Genomic DNA, 20,607 nt, shown 5'->3' on the forward strand with positions numbered 1-20,607 from the left:
TACATGGATGTGATGGGTATGAAGGGATATGGGCCAAATGCAGGCAAATAGGACTCGTTTAAATTGTGACAATTGGATAGCGTGGGTAAATTGGGCCAATGGATTTGTTTCCATGCTGCAAATCTCCACGACCTTTCAATTGGTTGTAAAAGTAGATCTTTTTATTATGAATTATCTGGGAATGGGCACAGCAATGGGAAACAGGAATCTGCAGTCCTATGGTTGTGCTCTGCAAGCCGGATCCACTAACCTGAACCTTCCCTCAACTGCCTCTTCCATTCTCTCTCCCTTCAGGATTTTCAGAGTAAAGAGCAGGAACTTTAGTATGTTGCCAACATTTTCTATCTTTATTCAAAATATTGCTGTAGTCAGTGTTTAAAGTTTACACACAATACCCCTCCCACCCCAGTCCTGACAGCTTGGATTACTGAGTGAACTGTCTCACCTTATCAGGCACTGTGTCCATAACAAGGTCTCCATACATGTTCATAACCTGCGGAACAAGGAAGAGTACTTCATCTCACATCTCTAACACCAAGAACTACCCCAGAGATTACCTTATAACATGTCCTGATCAACACTCCAGGGGTTACCATTGCCCAGAAACTGAAGGGACTAGCCTTATTAATACAGTTGCTGCAGGAGTAGGTCAAAGTGGAGGAATCCTGCAGCAAGTAATTCATCTCCAGACTCCTCAAAGCCTGTCCATCATCAACAAGACAAAGTCAGGAGTGTGAGGGAATACTCGCCATTTGTCTGGATGAGTGCAGTTCTGATGACACTGAAGAAGCTTGACACCATTCCGGACAAAGCAGCTCACCAATATTCACTCCCTTCGTCACTGGTGGGACAGTAGCAGCAATATGTATTATCTACTAGATGTACGTCAGCAACTTACCAAGCAGCCTGAAAAGGACCCTCCAAACCTGTGACCGACTACCTGAAAGGAGTATATAGCTGCTATAGGAGTACCTATACGGGAACACCACCCCCATAAGTTCCCCACCAAGCCACTCAACTTCCTGACATTGAAACAGATTATGGTCTTTCAGTGTCACTGGGCCGAGATCCTGGAATTTGCTCCCTAACAACAGTAAGGGTGTCCCCAGATCACACAAACTGCAACAGGTCAAACTGGCAGTTCACTACCACCACCTCCAAGTCACCTAGGGTTAGGCAAACAAATGCTGGCATAGCCAGCAACACCCACTTCCCATGAATGATTTTTTAAAAATCCATTCACTCCCTTCCTCCTCCCTCTGAAAGAAAATCCCAGTGTAATCTTCTTCACAGTTCCTATATCCAAAGCTAATTGATTTTTTCCCCATTGCTTGCTTAGATGGGGACAAAGCACCTCAAATCAGGTTCTGCCAAAGATCAAGAGAGGCACCTGCTCCTGTATGAGGTAACACTATAGAATGAGCTTTTGTGATTTTACAGTGTGACCCTACCACCACAATCCCCATCCTCTAAACAACATTGGCAAGCAAAACATTAATTCCTGTTTGACCTAGATACTTTATCCATCCCTCCCCCTCTTTTATTCATCAAAGGCCTTTCCCATATTTTAGAATTGCTTCCAATAGCCAGAGTTAAATGATCACCTTGCCAATATCATAAGGCAGCTCACCAGTAGTTTACCTGGTGCTGCTGGCTTTAATTCACACTTCTTCAGGAGTTAAGGACTATTGTTGTAGTGCCCAATCCCCAAAGCCTAATTTGTATTCCCAACCCGCCTTCTTCCATGCCTGCAACTCTGCTGACCTTGGCTTCTGACTCCTCCATCAAAATGGTCACATCACTCAGAAGCCTGGCTGATAGCCATCTCCTAGCCAAACCTCCTTGCTTTAACCTTCTGCTTTCAAATTATCCCAAAACACAGTGGGAAACCTCCCTGAATCTTCAAGGACTCATCTCCAAAGTTCTTGCCTTTCAAATCTATCCAGGGCATTGCCTCACATTACTTTGCTGATGCTCCCGGCCCTTCAATTCTACAGCTTCCCTCCTGCCTTCTCTGCTTTTCCTGACATTTGTGAAATAAATGTTTTCTTCTTACAAAACCCTGTAGTTACGTGACCATCATTACATGTGGCTATCTAGGTCAGGTTTTAGAATGACTGAATCCCTACAGAGCGGAAGCAGACCCTTTGGTCCATCGAGTCCACACCGACCCTCCAAAGTGCAGCCCACCCCTACCCTATCCCAGTAACCCTGCATTTCCCATGCCTAACCCACCTAGCCTGCACAACCCTGGACACTATGGAACAATTTAGTGTTGCCCATCCACTCTAACCTGCACATCTTTGGGCTGGAGGGGGAAACCAGAGCACCCGGAGGAAATTTAAGCAGACGTGGGGAGAACATGCAAACTCCACACACACAGTTTCCCGAAGCTGGAATCGAACCCAGGTCTCTGGCGCAGTGAAGCTGCAGCGCTAGCCACTGAGCCACCCATTGCATTATTTAAATTTAAACTGGCATAAGGCTTTATAAGTTTTCAATATCACAATACCACCTTGTACTGGTATTCATACATGCACAGTCAGAGCCCACCGAACCTAAATAATCAGCTGAAGAAATATAACCTGGTCGTTCAGCCAGTTCTGGCCATACAAGGTGGACAGGTCATCCATGGTGAGCACGTGCCTCTTGTATGTGACTCGAAAGTTTCGAACAGCATTATTTCCCATCATTCGGTGGTATGACTGCATCACGTGCTGAATCAGGTTCTTTCTGTGCGCAAAACCAGGAGACATCACAGTCAAAATTCAAAAGCTTGGACTCTTGGCAATCTCTAAAACACACACACACACAGAGCCACCTCCCCACCCACCCGCCAACCCCAACAGCCTAACTTTCATGCATATCAAGTCACCATAGAGTCCAGGCCTGTCATCTACATTTACAAAGGTCCTGCCAATCTATTCACGAGCACATCCCCAGTCTTAAGACAACAGCCCAGTGCCCGACAAGGGATGGACACGACTGGCAGCTTAATGCTCCAGGATACAAATGCTACAGGAAGGACAGTAAGGGAAGCAAGAGAGGAGGGGGAGTGCAGTTTTTGCTAAGTAATAGCATTACAGCTGTACCGAGGGAGGATATTCCTGGAAATACATCTAGGGAAGTTACTTCAGTGGAACTGAGAAATAAGAAAGGGATGATCACCTTATTGGGATTGTATTATAGATCCCTAATAGTCAGAGGGAAATTGAGAAACAAATTTGTGCACAAATTTCAGTTATCTGTAAGAATATTAGGGTGGTTATGGGAGGGGATTTTAACTTTCCAAAGATAGACTGGGACTGCCATAGTGTTAAGGCTTTAGATGGAGAGGAATTTGTTCAGTGCGTACAAGACAATTTTCTGATTCAGTATGTGGATGTACCTACTACAGATGATGCACAACTTGACCTACTCTTGGGAAATAAGGCAGGGCAGGGGACTGAGGTGTCAGTGGGGGAGCACTTTGGGGCCAGCGACCATAATTCTATTAGCTTTAAAATAGTGATGGAAAAGGATGTAAAGGATCTAAAAGTTGAAGTTCTAAATTGGAGAAAGGTCAATTTTGATGGTATTAGGCAAGACCTTTCAAAAGCTGATTGGAGGCAGATGTTCACAGGTAAAGGGACGGCTGGAAAATGGGAAGCCTTCAGAAATGAGATAACAAGAATCCAGAGAAAGTATATTCTTGTCAAGGTGAAAGGGAAGGCTGGTAGGTGTAGGGAATGCTGGATGACTAAAGAAATTGAGGGTTTGGTTAAGAAAAAGAAGGAAGCATATGTAAGGTATAGACAGGATAGATCGAGTGAATCCTTAGAAAAGTATAAAGGCAGTAGGAGTATACTTAAGAGGGAAATCAGGAGGGCAAAACGGGGACATGAGATAGCTTTGGCAAATATAATTAAGGAGAATCCAAAGGGGTTTTACAAATATATTAAGGACAAAAGGGTAACTAGGGAGAGAATAGGGCCCCTCAAAGATCAGCAAGGTGGCCTTTGTGTGGAAACACATGAGATGGGGGAGATACTAAACGAGTATTTTGCATCAGTGTTTACTGTGGAAAAGGACATGAAAGATATAGACTGTAGGGAAATAGATGGTGAGATCTTGCAAATTGTTCATATTACAGAGGAGGAAGTGCTGGATGTCTTGAAACGCATAAAAGTGGACAGATCCTCAGGACCTAATCAGTTGTACCCTATAATTCTGTGGGAAGCTAGGGAAGTGATTGCTGGGAACCTTGCTAAGATATTTGTATCATTGATAGTCACAGGTGAGGTGCCAGAAGACTGGAGGTTGGCAAAGGTGGTGTCACTGTTTAAGAAGAATGGTAAGGACAAACTAGGGAACTATCGACCGGTGAGCCTGACGTCGGTGGTGGGCAAGTTGTTGGAGGGAATCCAGAGAGACAGGATGTACATGTATTTGGAAGTGAGAGTAATGATTCGGGATAGTCAACATGGCTTTGTGCGTGGGAAATCATGTCTCACAAACTTGATTGAGTTTTTTGAAAAAGTAACAAAGAAGATTGATGAGGGCAGAGCCATAGATGTGATCTATATGGACTTCAGTAAGGCGTTCGACAAGGTTCCCCATGGGAGACTGGTTAGCAAGGTTAGATCTCATGGAATACAGGGAGTACTAGCCATTTGGATACAGAACTGGCTCAAAGGTAGAAGACAGAGGGTGGTGGTGGAGGGATTTTCAGACTGGAGGCCTGTGACCAGTGCTGGGTCCACTATTTATATTTATTTATATAAATGATTTGGATGCGAGCATAAGAGGGAAAGTTAGTAAGTTTGCTGATGACACCAACATTGCAGGTGCAATGGACAACGAAGAAGGTTCCCTCAGATTACAACGGGATCCTGATCAGATGGGCCAATGGGCTGAGGAATGGGAGATGGAGTTTAATTTAGGTAAATGTGAGGTGCTGCATTTTGGGAAAGCAAATCTTAGCAGGACTTATACACATAATGGTAAGGTCCTAGGGAGTGTTGCTGAACAAAGAGACCTTGGAGTGCAGGTTCACAGTTCCTTGAAAGTAGAGTCATAGGTAGATAGGATAGTGAAGGCGGTGTTTGGTATGCTTTCCTTTATTGGTCAGAGTATTAGTACAGGAGTTGGGAGATAATGTTGCAGCTGTACAGGACATTGGTTAGGTCGCTTTTGCAATATTATGTGCAGTTCTGGTGTTCTTCCTATCGGAAAGATGTTGTCAAACTTGAAAGGGTTCAGAAAAGATTTACAAGGATGTTGCCAGGGTTGGAGGGTTTGAGCTACAGGGAGAGGTTGATTAGGCTGAGGGATGACCTTATCGAGGTTTATAAAATCATGAGGGGCATGGACAGGCTAAATAGACAAGGTCTTTTCCCTGGGGGTGGGGGAGTCCAGAACTAGAGGGGCATTGGTTTAGGGTGAGAGGGGAAAGATATAAAAGGGACCTAAGGGGCAACTTTTTCACCCAGAGGGTGGTACGTGTATGGAATGAGCTGCCAGAGGAAGTGGTGGAGGCTGGTACAATTGCAACATTTCAGAGGCATTTGGATGGGTTTATGAATAGGAAGGGTTTAGGGGAGATATGGGCCGGGTGCTGGCAGGTGGGGCTAGGTTGGGTTGGGATATCTGGTTGGACCGAAGGGTCTGCTTCCATGCTGTACATCTTCATGACTCTAACTCATGGACAACTGTATTCCCTGCCTGACAGCATCGAACTTAACCGACGGGGAATCAAACTCATCATTTCCCCTGATCCGTCTGTGTCCAGTGTGTTACCCTGCAAGAAATTGTGATTAAGTGAAATTACCATTTTTGGTCCCACTTTTTAACCCGTGAGGAACATTCCATCCATTGATCATCTATACTTCCCACTGCCTCGGGAAATCAAAGACTCTTCCCACCCCAGTTATACTCTCTTGCACCCCTCTTCTGTCGGCAGAAGATACAAAGGTTTGAATATATTATAAAAAGATTCAAGAACAGCTTCTTCCCAGCTGATATCACTTTTGAATGGACCTCTCAAATGCTGATCTCTGTCTCTGCACCTTCTGTGCAGCTGTAACACTGTACTGCAGTTTGTATGGTGCGATCTGCTTGTAAAGTACACATGACACTTTTCACTGTATCTTGGTACATGTGACAACAATAAATCAATCAGCAATGAGCCAGTGCTCTGAAAGGGGATGCTTAAAGAGGAGAGAGGGGGACAAAGCAGCAGAGGAACAGGGAGCCATGTGGTGAACGAATGCAAAGGTAAAGGGTGGAGCGCCCAAAGAAAATGGGATGGGGGATAATTAAGCCAACTCAATAAACCACCATTCTGTCATTTAACCCAAAAGTTCCGCTTCAAGTCACCTGATATTAGTCTATCTCCAAGGTGGTAAAATTAATGTCTCAAGTATACCTGTGTGGGGTTGAGAAATCTTCTTCAAAAACAGCCTGGAGCTTCTCAATCACATCATCAGTGTTCAGGGGTATCAAGCTGCCATAGGTTTGGATATACTCATCTAGAAGCCCTGGAAAGGAAGGTCACCATCAGTGCACCTCAAACCCCACTCACAAAACATTCAGGCCTGTGGCTTCACCTCCCTCTCTCCTGGGGCTTCCAAGGACAACTGAACACAGTTGAGTATGCACAAGCAATGAAGCACCAAGTAAAGATCAAGCCCAGTCTTACCATCAGCTAGATAAACCCTGAAGAAAGGAACTCTGACTGACTCGAGGCCCACATTAACCCACATCAGCGCGGACTGTAACCAAAGAGTAAAACCCTCTTGGTCAGCAAGGCTGGTTTCTAAAACACACACCCTGTGGGGTGGGGATTGAAGACAGAAGTCATGATCCTGTGACCCTCTCCAAGTCTTTCCCACCAACCCAATCCTCTGAGCAGGGGAATCCCAAAAAGAACAAATATTCCCAAATCCTGAATTCCCAAGGAGCGGCCGCCAATGTTAACAGATTGTGGGGTCGCCAAGCTACAGCGAGAGTCACATTCTCTGACCAACCAAGAATGGGTTCCTTACCGTGAATGCAAGCTATGTGTTCATTGCTCATTGCCGACACATGGTTCACACCGGCTCGGTCACTGGTCTTGCACTGCTGTCCTATGGCAGCTCCATCAGTCTCTGATTCTCCGGTACCACCGGCTTGGCTATCAGACTCACACTTGTGCTTGCTGAGACTTGCTGAGCTGCCCTCCCTGCTGTCGTCCTCGCTGCCAAACAGCTGCTCCACCATCTGTGAGCCAATGCTGCACACATGACTGATGACGATGCCATCATCCTCTCTGACCACCCGCTGGCATTCAGCGCCACCGTCTGAGGGGAGCATTTCATCCGGGTCACTCAGGGGGTGACCGTTTACTCCCAGCATATCTGCAACATTATTCCAAAGGTCAGAACAAGCAAGATCAGCTGTGATAAAACAAACCATGGCCGGACGAGAGAATGCAGTAGGTTAAACACCTTGATGATGTGATTTTAATTCCAAAACAGGAGCTTAAATACAGCCAGCCACAAAGAGCAAACATTCCCACAGTCTGTAAAGATCCTTTGTGAAGTAGACCGTCTCAGGTAGGAGACGCAGATACAGAACCACTAAGTCCAGAGGCTGAAGGGTGACTTTATAGAGGTTTATAAAATTATGAGGGACATGGAGAGGGGTGGGGAGTCCAAAACTAGAGGGCATAGGTTTAAGGTGAAAGGGAAAAGATTTAGAGGGGACCTAAGGGGCAACTTTTTCTCACAGAGGGTGGTACGTGTATGGAATGAGCTGTCAGAGGAAGTGATGGAGGCTGGTACAATGACAACATTTAAAAGGGATCTGGATGGGAATATGAATAGGAAGGATTTAGCAGGATATGGGCCAAGTGTTGATAAACGAGATGAGATTATTTTAAGATATCTGGCCAGAATAGATGAGTTGGACTGAAGGGTCTGTTTCCCTGCCGTACAGCTCTATGACTCTAAAAAAGATGGAAACTCATCATTTGGTTCACATTAACAGTTCTGTAAGGTGTTTCTCTCAATTTAGAAGTCACATGACACCAGGTGATAGTCCAACAGGTTTATCTGAAATCATAAGCTTTTGAAGCGCAGCCCCTTTGTCAGGTGAAGGGACTCCACCTCGAAGGCACTACACTCCAAAGGCTTGGGACTTCAAATAAACGTGTTGGATTATAACCTGGTGACGTGTGACCTCTGACCTTGTCCACCCCAGGCCAACATCAGCACCTCCACATCATGTTTTTCAATATAAGTTCAGATTAAAAGTCAGGGTCAGACATTGAAATTTCAAATTTTCCATTACACAGGCAGGACCAGTGCTGAGCGTTGGCAGGTTAGTGACAATCAGCTGAAAGTAGCTACCTTCAACAAAGCAGCGTTACTGTAGCTGGGAGCTGAGCTAGAGAGTCAGCAGACAGGTTTACAACCACACAAGAAGAAAGGGTTGCCCACATGAGACACAGACCCAAACAGGAAATGGTCAGCGGGAGGCCAGAAGGAGACAGTGTCTGCTCAGGCCTAGGGTTTGGAACGGAGAGGAGCTCATAGTGGCAAGGGCAGGCACCAGCAGCTCCATGCAGGTGCAGCATCACAGAAAGCCCTGCAAAACAGGTTCTGCTCAGAGTATAAACAGTACCCATTGCTCAGTTAAGAAGCAGGACCACAAAGGTAATCATCTCTGGATTAATACTTGAGGCACAAGCAAACTAGTATGGGCTAAATGAGACAAAGGCAGGTGAATCTGTGGATCAGGGATTGGTTTGGGAGGCTGATGTGACACTGTCACCAGTATCAGAAAAACCTGAACTGTACTATTGGAATGGTCTTCACCTATACCTGGGACCACTGTTCTGGCAAGTTTAAGGTCAGAAGTCACATGACACCACAGCCTCTGACTTTGTCCACCCTGGTCCAACACTGGCACCTCCACATCCTGGCAAGTCTAAGATGCTATTGAGGACTTTTAAGCAAATTGTGAGGGAGGGGCATGACATGGGTAGGAAGAATAGAAGAATATTGTCTGAATGGAGAGAAACTGCAGAATTCTATGGTACACAATCATCTGAATATCTTGGTGTACAAATCATAAAGAATTGGTATGGAGGTGCAGCAAGTGATCGGCAAAGCAAATGGAATGCTGCCTTTATTGAGAGGGGAATAGGAAATAAAAGTAGGCAAGGTATGCAACATGCTTCCAAGGCTTCAATGAGACCACATCTGGAATATTATATCCAATTTTCTTAAACCTAAAAAAGGACATAATTGCATTCCGCAGCAGTTCAGAGGTTTACTCAAATGACCCCTGGATCAAAGGGTGATCTAAAAGCAAAGGTTGATCAGGTTGAGCCTCTACCCATTTTGTTTAAGTTTCAAAGAATGAGAAGCGACCTGCTGAAAGACATTTAAAATGCTGGTGGTGCTGAGGGCATTGACAGGGGCATGCTTCGTGAAAACAGGAACCAAGACACTCCACTTCCAAGTTTCAGGGTCTCCCTTTTCAAGCTGAGATGAGGAGATTCTTGCTTTCCCTTGGATGATCATTCTTCTGTGGAAATCTCTACCCCAGAGAGCAGGGGATGTTGGGGATTGAGTATAACAGCTGGTCAGAGGGTTATTCAGGTCTGATTTAAAATGGAATTGAGATCACTATCAGATCAACCATGATCTAATGAAACTTGGAACAGGCTGAATGTCTCCCAATTCCTGTGTTCTTGTGTAATTTACCACTTCCACAGTGTGTTTGTATGTAGAGAAAAGACATTTGTAATAAAGGGGCAGTCATTTCAAGGACACAGTGAGCCAAAGAGTAGTGAAAACTCTGCTCTGAATGGAATGGTACTAATCTATACTGAACAGGTAAGCTTTATCCTGAATCAGCCCACACTCTGCACAGTGGACATCTTTGTTAAGTACAATGCCCAACTCTCTCTTATATACCACAGCCTCTGAGTGTAAACCATCACTTCCTCCATGCATGCAATCAGCACCCACATTACAGCAGGACAATTCAGAGGAACATTGCTATAAAAACACCCCTCTATACTCCTCCATTCTTCTATACCCCTTCCCCTGTGAACTCTGACAAGATTGTTTTATTTTATTCACTCATGGGATGTGGGCACTGTTGGTTGGGTCACCATTTCTTGCCCGTCCCTAGTTGCCCCTTGAGAAGGTGGGGGTGAGCTGCCTTCTTGAACCACTGCAGTTCACGTGCTGTAGGAACACTCTCAGTGCCCTCAGGCAGGGAGTTTTGGCCCAGCAACATTGAAAGAGCAGTGATATATTTCCAAGTTGGAATGGGGAGTAACTCTGAAGGGAACTCTGAAGGGAACTTGCAAGGGGGTGATGCTCCTCCCCAGTTGCCCCTTCTCTCTGGGTGGCAGAGGTCATGTGTATGCTGTTGGAGATGTCTCGGTGAGTTGCTGCACCTTGGAGATGGATGACACTGCTGTGACTGGTGATGGTGGAATGCATTTGATTGGCACTCCATCTAGTGGGCTGCTTTGTCTTGTTTTCAAGCTTGAGTGTTGTTGGAGCTGCACATATCCAGGCAAGTGGGGAGTATTCCATCGCAGTCTTGTCTCGATCCTTGTCAACGGTAAGATTTGAGTGGGTCAAGAGGTGAGTAACTCATTTAAGAATTCCCAGTCTCTGAGCTGCTGTTGTAACCACAGTATTTATACAGTAGTCATCACAGTCTACTGACAGTGGTGGGAAATTCAGCGATGGTACATCACTGAAAGTCATGGGGCAATGCTTGAATTCTCTTTCGCATTGAAAAAGTCATTGGCGTACCATAAAGGTTCCTTTCCGGTTATTAGTTCAAACCTGGATGCCATCTAAATCTTGTTGCATTTGGACAAGGACTGCTACACTTCAGAGGAATCATGAATGATGTCCAACATTCTGATGTGACCAACAAACATCCCTCTCTTTAACATGATGATAAAACTCCTGCAGTGATGTCCTGCACTGAGATGAATGACCTCCCAACAATCATTATTACCATCTTACTAGTAAGTGTGCTACCAGAAGAGAGCTTCCCACTCCCCATCCCAATTCACATCACCACCAGAGGCACCTTAATGCCATACACAGTCAAATGTGGCCTTGGTGTCAGAGCAATCATCCCCCCTCAACTCTGAAACTCACTTCTCTTGCTGATATGTGGATCAAGCCTAAGCAGGATCAGTCCTGACGAAGGGTAATATCTGAAACATCAACTCTCTTGCTCCTCAGATTCTGCCTGACCAGAGCCACATTTTATCAACTCTGACTCTCCAGCATCTGCCTTTGGTAGTGAAAGCATACCAAACACCTTCTTCACTACCTGAAGGGCTTATGCCTGAAACGTCGATTCTCCTGTCCCTTGGATGCTGCCTGACCTGCTGCACTTTTCCAGCAACACATTTTTCAGCTCTGATCTCCAGCATCTGCAGTCCTCACTTTCTCCTACCTTCTTCATGACCCTATCTATCTGCAACTATATTTTCAAGGAACTATGAATCTGCACTCCAAGGTCTCTTTGTTCAGCAACTCTCTCTAGGACCTTACCATTAAGTGTATACGTCCTGCTCTGATTTACCTTTCCAAAATGCAGCACCTCGCACATATCTAACTTAAACTCCATCTGATCAAGATCCCATGGTACTCTGAGGTAACCTTCTTCGCTGTCCACTACACCTCTAATTTTGGTGTCATCTGCAAACTAACAAACTATATCTCCTATGTTCACATCCAAATCATTTATATAAACGATGAAAACCCAGCACCGATCCTTGTGGCACTCCACTGGTCACAGGCCTCCAGTCTGAAAAACAACCCTCTGTCTTCTACCTTCAAGCCAGTTCTGCATCCAAATGGTTAGTTCTCACTGTATTCCGTGAGATCTATCTAATCTTGCTAACCATCTACCATAGGAACCTTGTCAATCATCTTACTGAAGTTAAAATAAATCACGTCCACTGCTCTGCCCTCATCAATCCTCATTGCTACTTCTTCAAAAAACTCAATTAGGTTTGTGAGACATGGTACAAAGCCATGTTGACTATCTCTAATTAGTCCTTGCCTTTCTAAATGCATGTAAATCCTGTCCCTCAGGATTCCTTCCAACAACTTGCCCACCCCTTACCTAATGTCAGGCTCACCAGTCTATAGTTCCCTGGCTTTTCCTTACCGCCCTTCTTAAACAGTGGCACCACTTTAGCCAACCTCCAGTCTTCAGGCACCTCACCTGTGACTATCGATGATACAAATTTCTCAGTAAGATTCCCAGCAATCACTTCCCTAACTTCCCACAGTGTTCTAGGGTACACCTGACCAGGTTCTGGGGATTTATTCACTTTCATGCATTTCAAGATATCCAGCACTTCCTCCTCTGCAATCTGGACATTTTGCAAGATGTCACCATCTATTTTCCCATTTTCTATATCTTCTATGTCCACAGTAAACACTTGATTGTTGGTGGACAATTAACTCACTGGAGATGAAGTTTCCACAAATTGGGATTGTATTATAGACCCTCCCCTAATAGTCAGCGTAAATGTAGGGAAATAGATGGTGACATCTTGGAAAATGTTCATAATACAGAGGAGGAAGTGCTGGATGTCTTGAAATGCATAAAGGGGGATAAATCTGGACTCTCATTATCTCATTTTTGAGGGTTTCCCATTTTCCAGCCATCCCTTTACCTGTGAACATCTGTCCCCAATGAACTTTTGAAAGGTCTTGCCTAATACCATCAAAATTGGCCTTCCTCCAGTTTAGAACTTCAACTTTTAGATCTGGTCTATCGTTTTCCATCACTATTTTAAAACTAATAGGATTATGGTCGCTGGCCCCAAAGTGCTCCCCCATGACACCTCAGTCACCTGCCCTGCCTTATTTCCCAAGAGTAGGTCAAGTTTTGCACCCTCTCTAGTAGGTACATCCACACACCGAATCAGAACATTTCCTTGCACAAATGGAACAAATTCCCCTCCATCTAAACCCTTAACACCATGGTTTTCCAGTCTATGTTTGAAAAGTTAAAATCCCCTACCATAACTACCCTATTATTCGTACAGATAACCGAGATCTCCTTACAAATTTGTTTCTCAATTTTACGCTGACTATTAGGGGAGGGTCTATAATACAATCCCAATTTGTGGAAACTTCATCTCCAGCGAGTTAATTGTCCACTAACAATCAAGACTACAATTGAAGTGTCACTGTTTTCACGTGTGTCCATTGCATCCTGGACCTCTGGATTCCTGTCCAGTGATATTATCACTTTGACACGGCCTCGCTGACTGATTTCAAACATTCCCATTTGTCATACCCTCACTGCCTTTTGCTCGTTGTTATTTACGTGCACACAGCCTTGAATGAGCTCTGTCCATCTCCATCACTATTTTCAGGTCACCACTCAGTCAACCATTCCAATCCTGCCCCTGTCACAAACCACAGCTTCCTCATCACCACCAAACTCCACCACACCTCTATCGTCCACCGACCCACCCCAATGACCCCCCCGATCCATAAACCCCCTTTCCCCATTGTCCCACCCCCAGGCCTCCTTCCTCCATCGCTCTCCTCATCCACAACCCCTCCTCTAACACCCTCCCTCATCACTTTTCTCTCATTCACATGACATGCTCTGCAGTTCCCCCCCCCCTCCCTTACCCCACCCTTAATCATCCTCCTCTCATTCAGCCTCAGTTCCCAACTGTCTGCTTTTCTGTTATCACAGCTCCCTCCATGTGTGAGACCTGTTTCATCAGGGGGTCTTCACCCTGTCATTTCTCTGTCCAGGAGCAGCTTGAATGGTCCCAGGTTCTTGGTTGAAAATGTGTTGCTGGAAAAGCGCAGCAGTTCAGGCAGCATCCTTCTTCAGGAAGGGCTCATGCCCGAAACGTCGATGCTCCTGCTCCTTGGATGCTGCCTGACCTGCTGCGCTTTTCCAGCAACACATTTTCAGCTCTGATCTCCAGCATCTGCAGTCCCCACTTTCTCCCAGGTTCTTGGTGCCAGGAATGGAGATATCAGCTTGACCAGCACCCACCTTTGTGCCAACCGGGGAGAGAAAAGCAGCACCATCTTCGTCACAACCAGGTGGAGAACATAATCAAACATTCAACTGCAAAGCTATAGTTTCCCACTGACTCCAATTCCAATATATCCAGCACAAACAAATACACCCTGACTGCTGCTTACAAAGGGCAGTGACTTCGCTGACTAGTGCAGATTGTGAGGGCTTTAAATGTTTTGAGATTGTGAATGGTAAAAATAATCGGAGCTTTGATCAGATGGCATTGAGGACTATGAATACCAGGAATGTAATAAATGTGATGGTTGGGCTCTAGTGAAGGTAGCAGGACAGATTCAGAAAGTGGTTAATAAGGCATTTTGTGAATGGGGCACAAGTTACTGAGAACCTTTATGAAACACTTGTGCAGCACTGTTTGGAGTACATGTCTTTTTCTGGGTGGTGTGTCCTTATTGTAGCCTGGGTGACAGGGTACACAGAAGATTCATATGAAGCACTGCAGAGACAAGGACATTCAGTTACAAGGTTACAATCTGGCACTCTTCAGCTGAGAGAGTGCAGGGGTGATTTGATTGAGCTGCTCAAAATCACGATCGTTACGGGCAGAGTCAACAGGGAGGGGCTGGACAGATTCAATCGGGAGAAACTGACCTCGATCAGAAGGACACAGATTTTAGGTGAAAGACAAAGGGCCCAGCAGCTACATGAGGGTAGCAGTATTTGTGATCCATCCCGAACTATTCGAGGGAAGGATGCAGTATACAGCCTGACAGTGCGATGGACAGAGATCCCATTGGTAAAAGGAATTGGAATAATTATTTGAAAAGAAAAAGTTTGCAGGTAGGGAAGGAAAGCAGCTGATGAACTGAATGGTCTCCATCTGCACTGTATCTATTCCACGGAATGAAGTACTTGAGGATATTTATTGTTTTATTAATTGGTTTACAGTGTGGAAGCAGACCATTTGGCCAATCGATTCCACACCAACTCTCCAAAAATCACCCCAGCCAGACCCACTCCCCTACCGTATCCCTGCATTTCCCATGGTCAATCCACCTGGACACTATGGGCAATTGAGCATGGCCAATTCACCCTAACCTGGACATCTTTGGACAGTGGGAAGAAACCGGAGCACCTGGAGGAAACCCACGCAGACACAGGGAGAATGTACAAACTCCACACAGACAGTCACCTGAGGTGGGGATTGAATTCGGGTCCCTGGCACTGAGGCAGCCGTGCTAACCACTGAGCCACCATGCCACCACTATGGCATAAATACATTTAAGGGAATGAAAACAGAAATTGCTGGAGAAACTCAGCAGGTCTGGCAGTGTCTGTGGAGAATCAGAGTGAAGCAGAGTTAATATTTCAAATCCAGTGACCTTTTCTTTGCTAACTATCATTAACTCTGCTTTCTCTCACCACAGATGCTTGCCAGACCTACATCAGTCTCTCCAGCAATTTGTTTCAGATTTCCAGCACCCACAGCTCTCGGTTTGATTTCACATTGAAAGGAAATTGGATAAGCATGTGAGGGAGAAAGGAATCTAGAGATTTGTTAATTGATGAGATAAGCAGGAGTGGGAACAGACTTAGGTGGACCCTGGGCCAGACTAGCACAGAACAGTTGAGCTGAATGGCCCATTCTGTGCTGCAAGTTCCACACAAACCCTCCAACTTCAGACACAACTTCATGGGCAGCAAGTCAAGCTTAGTGTTTGTACCTCCTGTTCAGTACAGCGCACACGTCCCCACCGCACGATTCGAGAGGTTTAAACAACTTTGCCAAACCCGCAGTTACCTCCAACGCCAACAAACGGTGTCTGGCCAACAGAGAGGTCAGCCTCCTCTGGCTTTGTCCGGCTGGACAGATGTCCTCGCGCTTGCTCCTGAGCACCAAGGTTAATCGAGCCGTGACTCAAAGTGTCTCCAGCGGCCTCATCTCGACAAATGTGAAGGGCTTCCTTGGACCGGGCCACGTACCGGGAATACAAGGGATGATCTCGATCCAGGAACAGCTTTCCCAGCAACCTTGTGCCTTGGTGAGCGTTTTCTCCATGGTCAAGGCCAGCTCTGGAAACCGTGTGGCTGTTGCTCTGTGCCAACGAGCCTAAACCCTCCTTTGGCTTCTCTGAAAGGTCAGCTGAAGCACTGCCCCTGAACGGGCCGGGTGGTACTGACGCGGTCATCGAGTTGCTGGCGTTCTCCGAGGCACTCCCTTGGTTTGGGAGCCGGAAGTCCTTGGGCCAGGGTTGACAATTGCCGGAGGGCAGACCCTGCAGCCTCATGGTGGGGCTTCTGCTGCCAGACTTCAACCACATGTTGTTGCTGCTGCCGCCTTCCAGTGAACGGGGGGCCCGGTGACTCTCTGAGCACATGATTTCCGGCACAAAGTCAGGAGCCACCCTGGGTCGGAACATCTCGCCTGCCTCCAGGCACTTTGCATGTGATTCCCACTCCTGAGCGTTCTCTGATGGCTCGTCCACTGACTGCTGAGCAGTGGATAGGCTGTGCTTGGCTCCATGAAGACGAGGTGCACGTCTCTTCCTGAACAGGTTCCAGACTCTCCAGTGGAATGTCAGCGGGGAAATCCGGCGATACAGGAGCATCTGGAAGGCCTGCATCAACTTCCACCTTTTCCGAAACCGCCGCCGCTGCTTGAGGCCTCTGCAGGATTTAGCGGCTGGTGTGACCCTGCACCTGCTCAGCAGGGTCCCTTGTTGGTCTGCAGCTCCAGCCGCAGCAAACAGACCGCAGGCCGCACCATTGTTGGAGAAGGTACACTTCCGATCTGACTGATTGGAACTAACCCGAGAGTCCATGGCCTTCTGAAAGGGAACACTGCATCCTGCCACTTCCCAGTCGGGTGCCAATCCCCAGTCGCTCACGGCCTTTTCCGACAGCACTTCAAAGACCGCTTTCCTCTTTCTCGACAGGTTGTTGCAGGTACTGTGATTGGCTGAGGAGAGGCTGTCATCCTTCTGCACCCGCCCCTCCGCTGAATTTGAAGCACTGTATCCCTTGTGTTCCCGGAACCAGCCCTCTATCGATGGAGGCTTCTCACTCCTACCTTGGAACTCCATCTCCCTGCTAAGGGATGGTCACTCTCGTTTGGAGGACAATGGGATGGGATGTGAGAGATCAATCTGCTGCTGGTGCTTCCGTCCTTCGGCGTTATCGCGCATACTTCACAGCCACCTGGAGATGAGAAATTGTGGATTTTAGTATAGATCTTATACTCTCCCACTTCATGTCGCAATTCTAAAAGATCCCTCTGGTACCTCACTCCATCGTCCTTGTGACTGCTTGCTGCAGCCGAAACAAGACCAACACAGGATACATTCATGTTCCTAGCCTGCCTGCAGAGCCCACTAAACACAGACGAGCACCAGGAATTTCACCCACACCACTCTGATAACTTGGATTAAAATCAGCCGCATTCAAGTAGAGAAAGCTACACTTTATCCTGACCTGAGAAAAGGACAAAGTAAAGCTCAGATCAGTTTTCACCCTCTAACTGTTTCATGAGTTCAGCTGCGGCTGTCAGGCGACTCTGCATGTTATTTAGAATCAGAGAGATGTACAGCATGGAAACAGACCCTTCGGTCCAACCTGTCCATGCCGACCAGATATCCTAACCTAATCTAGTCCCACCTGCCAGCACCCGGCCCATATCCCTCCAGACCCTTCCTATTCATATACCCATCCAGATGCCTCTTAAATGCTGTAATTGTACCAGCCTCCACCATTTCCTCTGGCAGCTCATTCCATACACGTACCATCCTCTGTGTGAAAAAACTTGCCCCTTAGGTCCCTTTTATATCTTTTCCTTCTCACCCTAAACCTATCCCCTCTAGCTGTGGACCCCCCCCCCCAACCCCAACCCTAGAGAAGAGACTGTTTGCCCTATCCATGCCCCTCATGATTTTATAAACCTCGGTAAGGTCATCACTCAGCCTGTACCACCCCACCATTGCCTGTCATCTCCATAACCACCACCTTCAGCATTAGAGAACCCACAATCTCTGTGCCCCCTCCCCTCCACCCGAGAACCCATTACAGTCCATTTGGAGCTCATTTGAGCATCCTTTTCCAATCACTTCACTATTAGTGCCACTACCAGACTCCTCAGCTCTGAAAGTCCCTCCTGAAACCACATGAAGGAACATAAAAAGCAGAAGCAAGTCTAGTTCCATGTATTATGCGGAGGCTGTGCTGCCATTTCAATGATCCTCAGCATCATCTATCCTCCCAACTGGTAACTGGGTCCATAAACATGATCTATCTCCGTCCTTGAATGCACTCAATGACAAAGAATCCACAGCGCTGAAAGATAGGGAATCCCCAAATATCCACAGCTCTCTCTCTGGGACAGGGAATTCCATCATTTACAACTCTCTCTGGTTTCTCATCTCCGGCCAGTCCTGCATCCTTCACCATGTCTCCTCCTAAACTCTCCCTTTCTACTCCTCTCCTTCTCAAAGACAAAGACAGAAAATCCACTTCAATCGACCTAGCTTTCAGTCACCCATCCTACCTAATCTATGTAGCTCAGTGTCAATTATTTGTCTGACAATCTATGACAACACCCGTCCAGTGAAGTTGTATAAACACACAGGATGTAGCTGTGTTGGTCTCCATCTCCTCTTCCACATTATTCAGGCCAAAGTCAGCAGGAAACCAATCTGGAGGTAAAAACAAGGACTGCAGATGCTGGAACTCAGAGCCTAGATTAGAGTGGTGCTGGAAAAGCACAGCAGGTCAGGCAGCAGCCGAGGAGCAGGAAAATCGTTTCAGGCAAAAGCCCTTCATCAGGAATAGAGGCAGGGTGCCTGCAGAGTGGAGAGGTAAATAAGAGGGGGGGTGGGGGTGGGGAGAAAGTAGCATAGAGTACAATAGGTGAGTGGGGGTGGGGATGGATGTGATAGGTCGGAGTGGATAGGTGGGAAGGGAGATAGGCAGGTAGGACAGGTCATGGGGATGATGCTGAGCTGGAAGGTTGGAACTGGGGTAAGGTGGGGGAGGGGAAATGAGGAAACTGGTGAAGCCCACATTGATGCCCTGGGGTTGAAGTTTTCCGAGGCGGAAGATGAGGCGTTCTTCCTCCAGGCATTGGGTGGTGAGGGAGCGGCGGTGAAGGAGGCCCAGGACCTCCATGTCCTCAGCAGAGTGGGAGGGGGAGTTGAAATGTTGGGCCACGGGGCAGTGTGGTTGATTGGTGCAGGTGTCCCGGAGATGTTCCCTAAAGTGCTCTGCTAGGAGGCGCCCAGTCTCCCCAATGTAGAGGAGACCACATCGGGAGCAACGGATACAGTAAAAGACGTGTGGAAGTGCAGGTGAAACTTTGATAGATGTGGAAGGCTCCTTTAGGGCCTTGGATGGAGGTGAGGGAGGAGGTGTGGGCACAGGTTTTGCCCACACAAGGTGCCAGGACGGGAGGGTGGGTTATTGGGGGGGCGTGGACCTGACCAGGTAGTCACGGAGGCTTTGATGTTTGAGATGGTGTTGAAATACTGTTTGTTGAGAGTATGAATTCTGTTTTTGATGTTTGAGAAACTCCGTGACTACCTGGTCAGGTCCACGCCCGCCCGCCCTCCTCCACCCTCACTCACCCCCCCCCCCTCCAACAACCTACCCCCACCCTCATTTATCTCTCCACTCTGCAGGCACCCTGCCTCTATTCCTGATGAAGGGCTTTTGCCCGAAATGTCGATTTTCCTGCTCCTCGGATGCTGCCTGACCTGCTGTATGTTTCCAGCACCACTCTAATCAAGAAACCAATCTGCCAAACTGACTCAAACCAGCCAATAAAATGTTTACAAGACACTGTCATTAATTATCTCTCCCTCACAAATGCTCCATAACACTGGATTCAAGTACTTCGATAAGGACATTCCTGTATTAGATGTTATATCCAATTAGTCATAAAGTAAGATTCCACAAGTTGTGATTGTCCTCCTCAAAGAGAAAATCAAGGGAGAATTTGATCAAGGTGTTCGAAGTCAGAAATGATCTGGACAGAGTCAGTGGTTGGAACCAGTTGCCCGTGGTGGAGGGATCAAGAACCAGACAGCACAAATCCAAGGCATTTTGCGAAAGCAGTGGCAAGTTGAGGAAAACGTTTCATCCTCATAAGAATTTAGGATCTGGAAGGCACTGTTCAAGAGCATGGTGGAAACAGATTCAATTAAAAGTCATCAAAAGGGAACAAAATCATTATTTGAAAAGGAAACGTTTGTAGGGGCAAAGGCAGGGTACTGGGTGAACTGCTCCTTCAAAGGGGCAGCACGCTGGGCTGAATGTCCCTTTGAAGGGGCAAAATAAACATCATCCATTTGAAACACCAATTAGATTAGATTAGATTACTTACAGTGTGGAAACAGGCCCTTCGGCCCAACAAGTCCACACCGACCCGCCGAAGCGCAACCCACCCATTCCCCTACATTTACCCCTTTACCTAACACTACGGGCAATTGAGCATGGCCAATTCACCTGACCTGCACATCTTTGGACTGTGGGAGGAAACCGGAGCACCCGGAAGAAACCCACGCAGACACGGGGAGAATGTGCAAA

General features: G+C 46.8%; 1 protein-coding gene across 1 annotated transcript in view; it reads right to left on the reverse strand.

Moving 5' to 3' along the window:
• The window catches only part of LOC140492635 (uncharacterized), a 32,600-nt gene extending 15,340 nt beyond the window's left edge, over window positions 1-17,260 (reverse strand). The window contains exons 1-5 of the mRNA XM_072591665.1: window positions 15,836-17,260; window positions 7,026-7,376; window positions 6,407-6,518; window positions 2,586-2,733; window positions 446-493 (exon numbers count right to left, since the gene is read on the reverse strand). Coding sequence (XP_072447766.1) covers window positions 446-493; window positions 2,586-2,733; window positions 6,407-6,518; window positions 7,026-7,376; window positions 15,836-17,117 — 1,941 coding nt within the window. The 5' untranslated portion in view covers window positions 17,118-17,260. The remainder of the gene's footprint in view (window positions 1-445; window positions 494-2,585; window positions 2,734-6,406; window positions 6,519-7,025; window positions 7,377-15,835) is intronic.
• Between the last annotated feature and the right edge of the window lie 3,347 nt (window positions 17,261-20,607).

The sequence above is a fragment of the Chiloscyllium punctatum genome, chromosome 21 (genome assembly GCF_047496795.1).
Source record: "Chiloscyllium punctatum isolate Juve2018m chromosome 21, sChiPun1.3, whole genome shotgun sequence".
Lineage (NCBI taxonomy): Eukaryota > Metazoa > Chordata > Chondrichthyes > Orectolobiformes > Hemiscylliidae > Chiloscyllium > Chiloscyllium punctatum.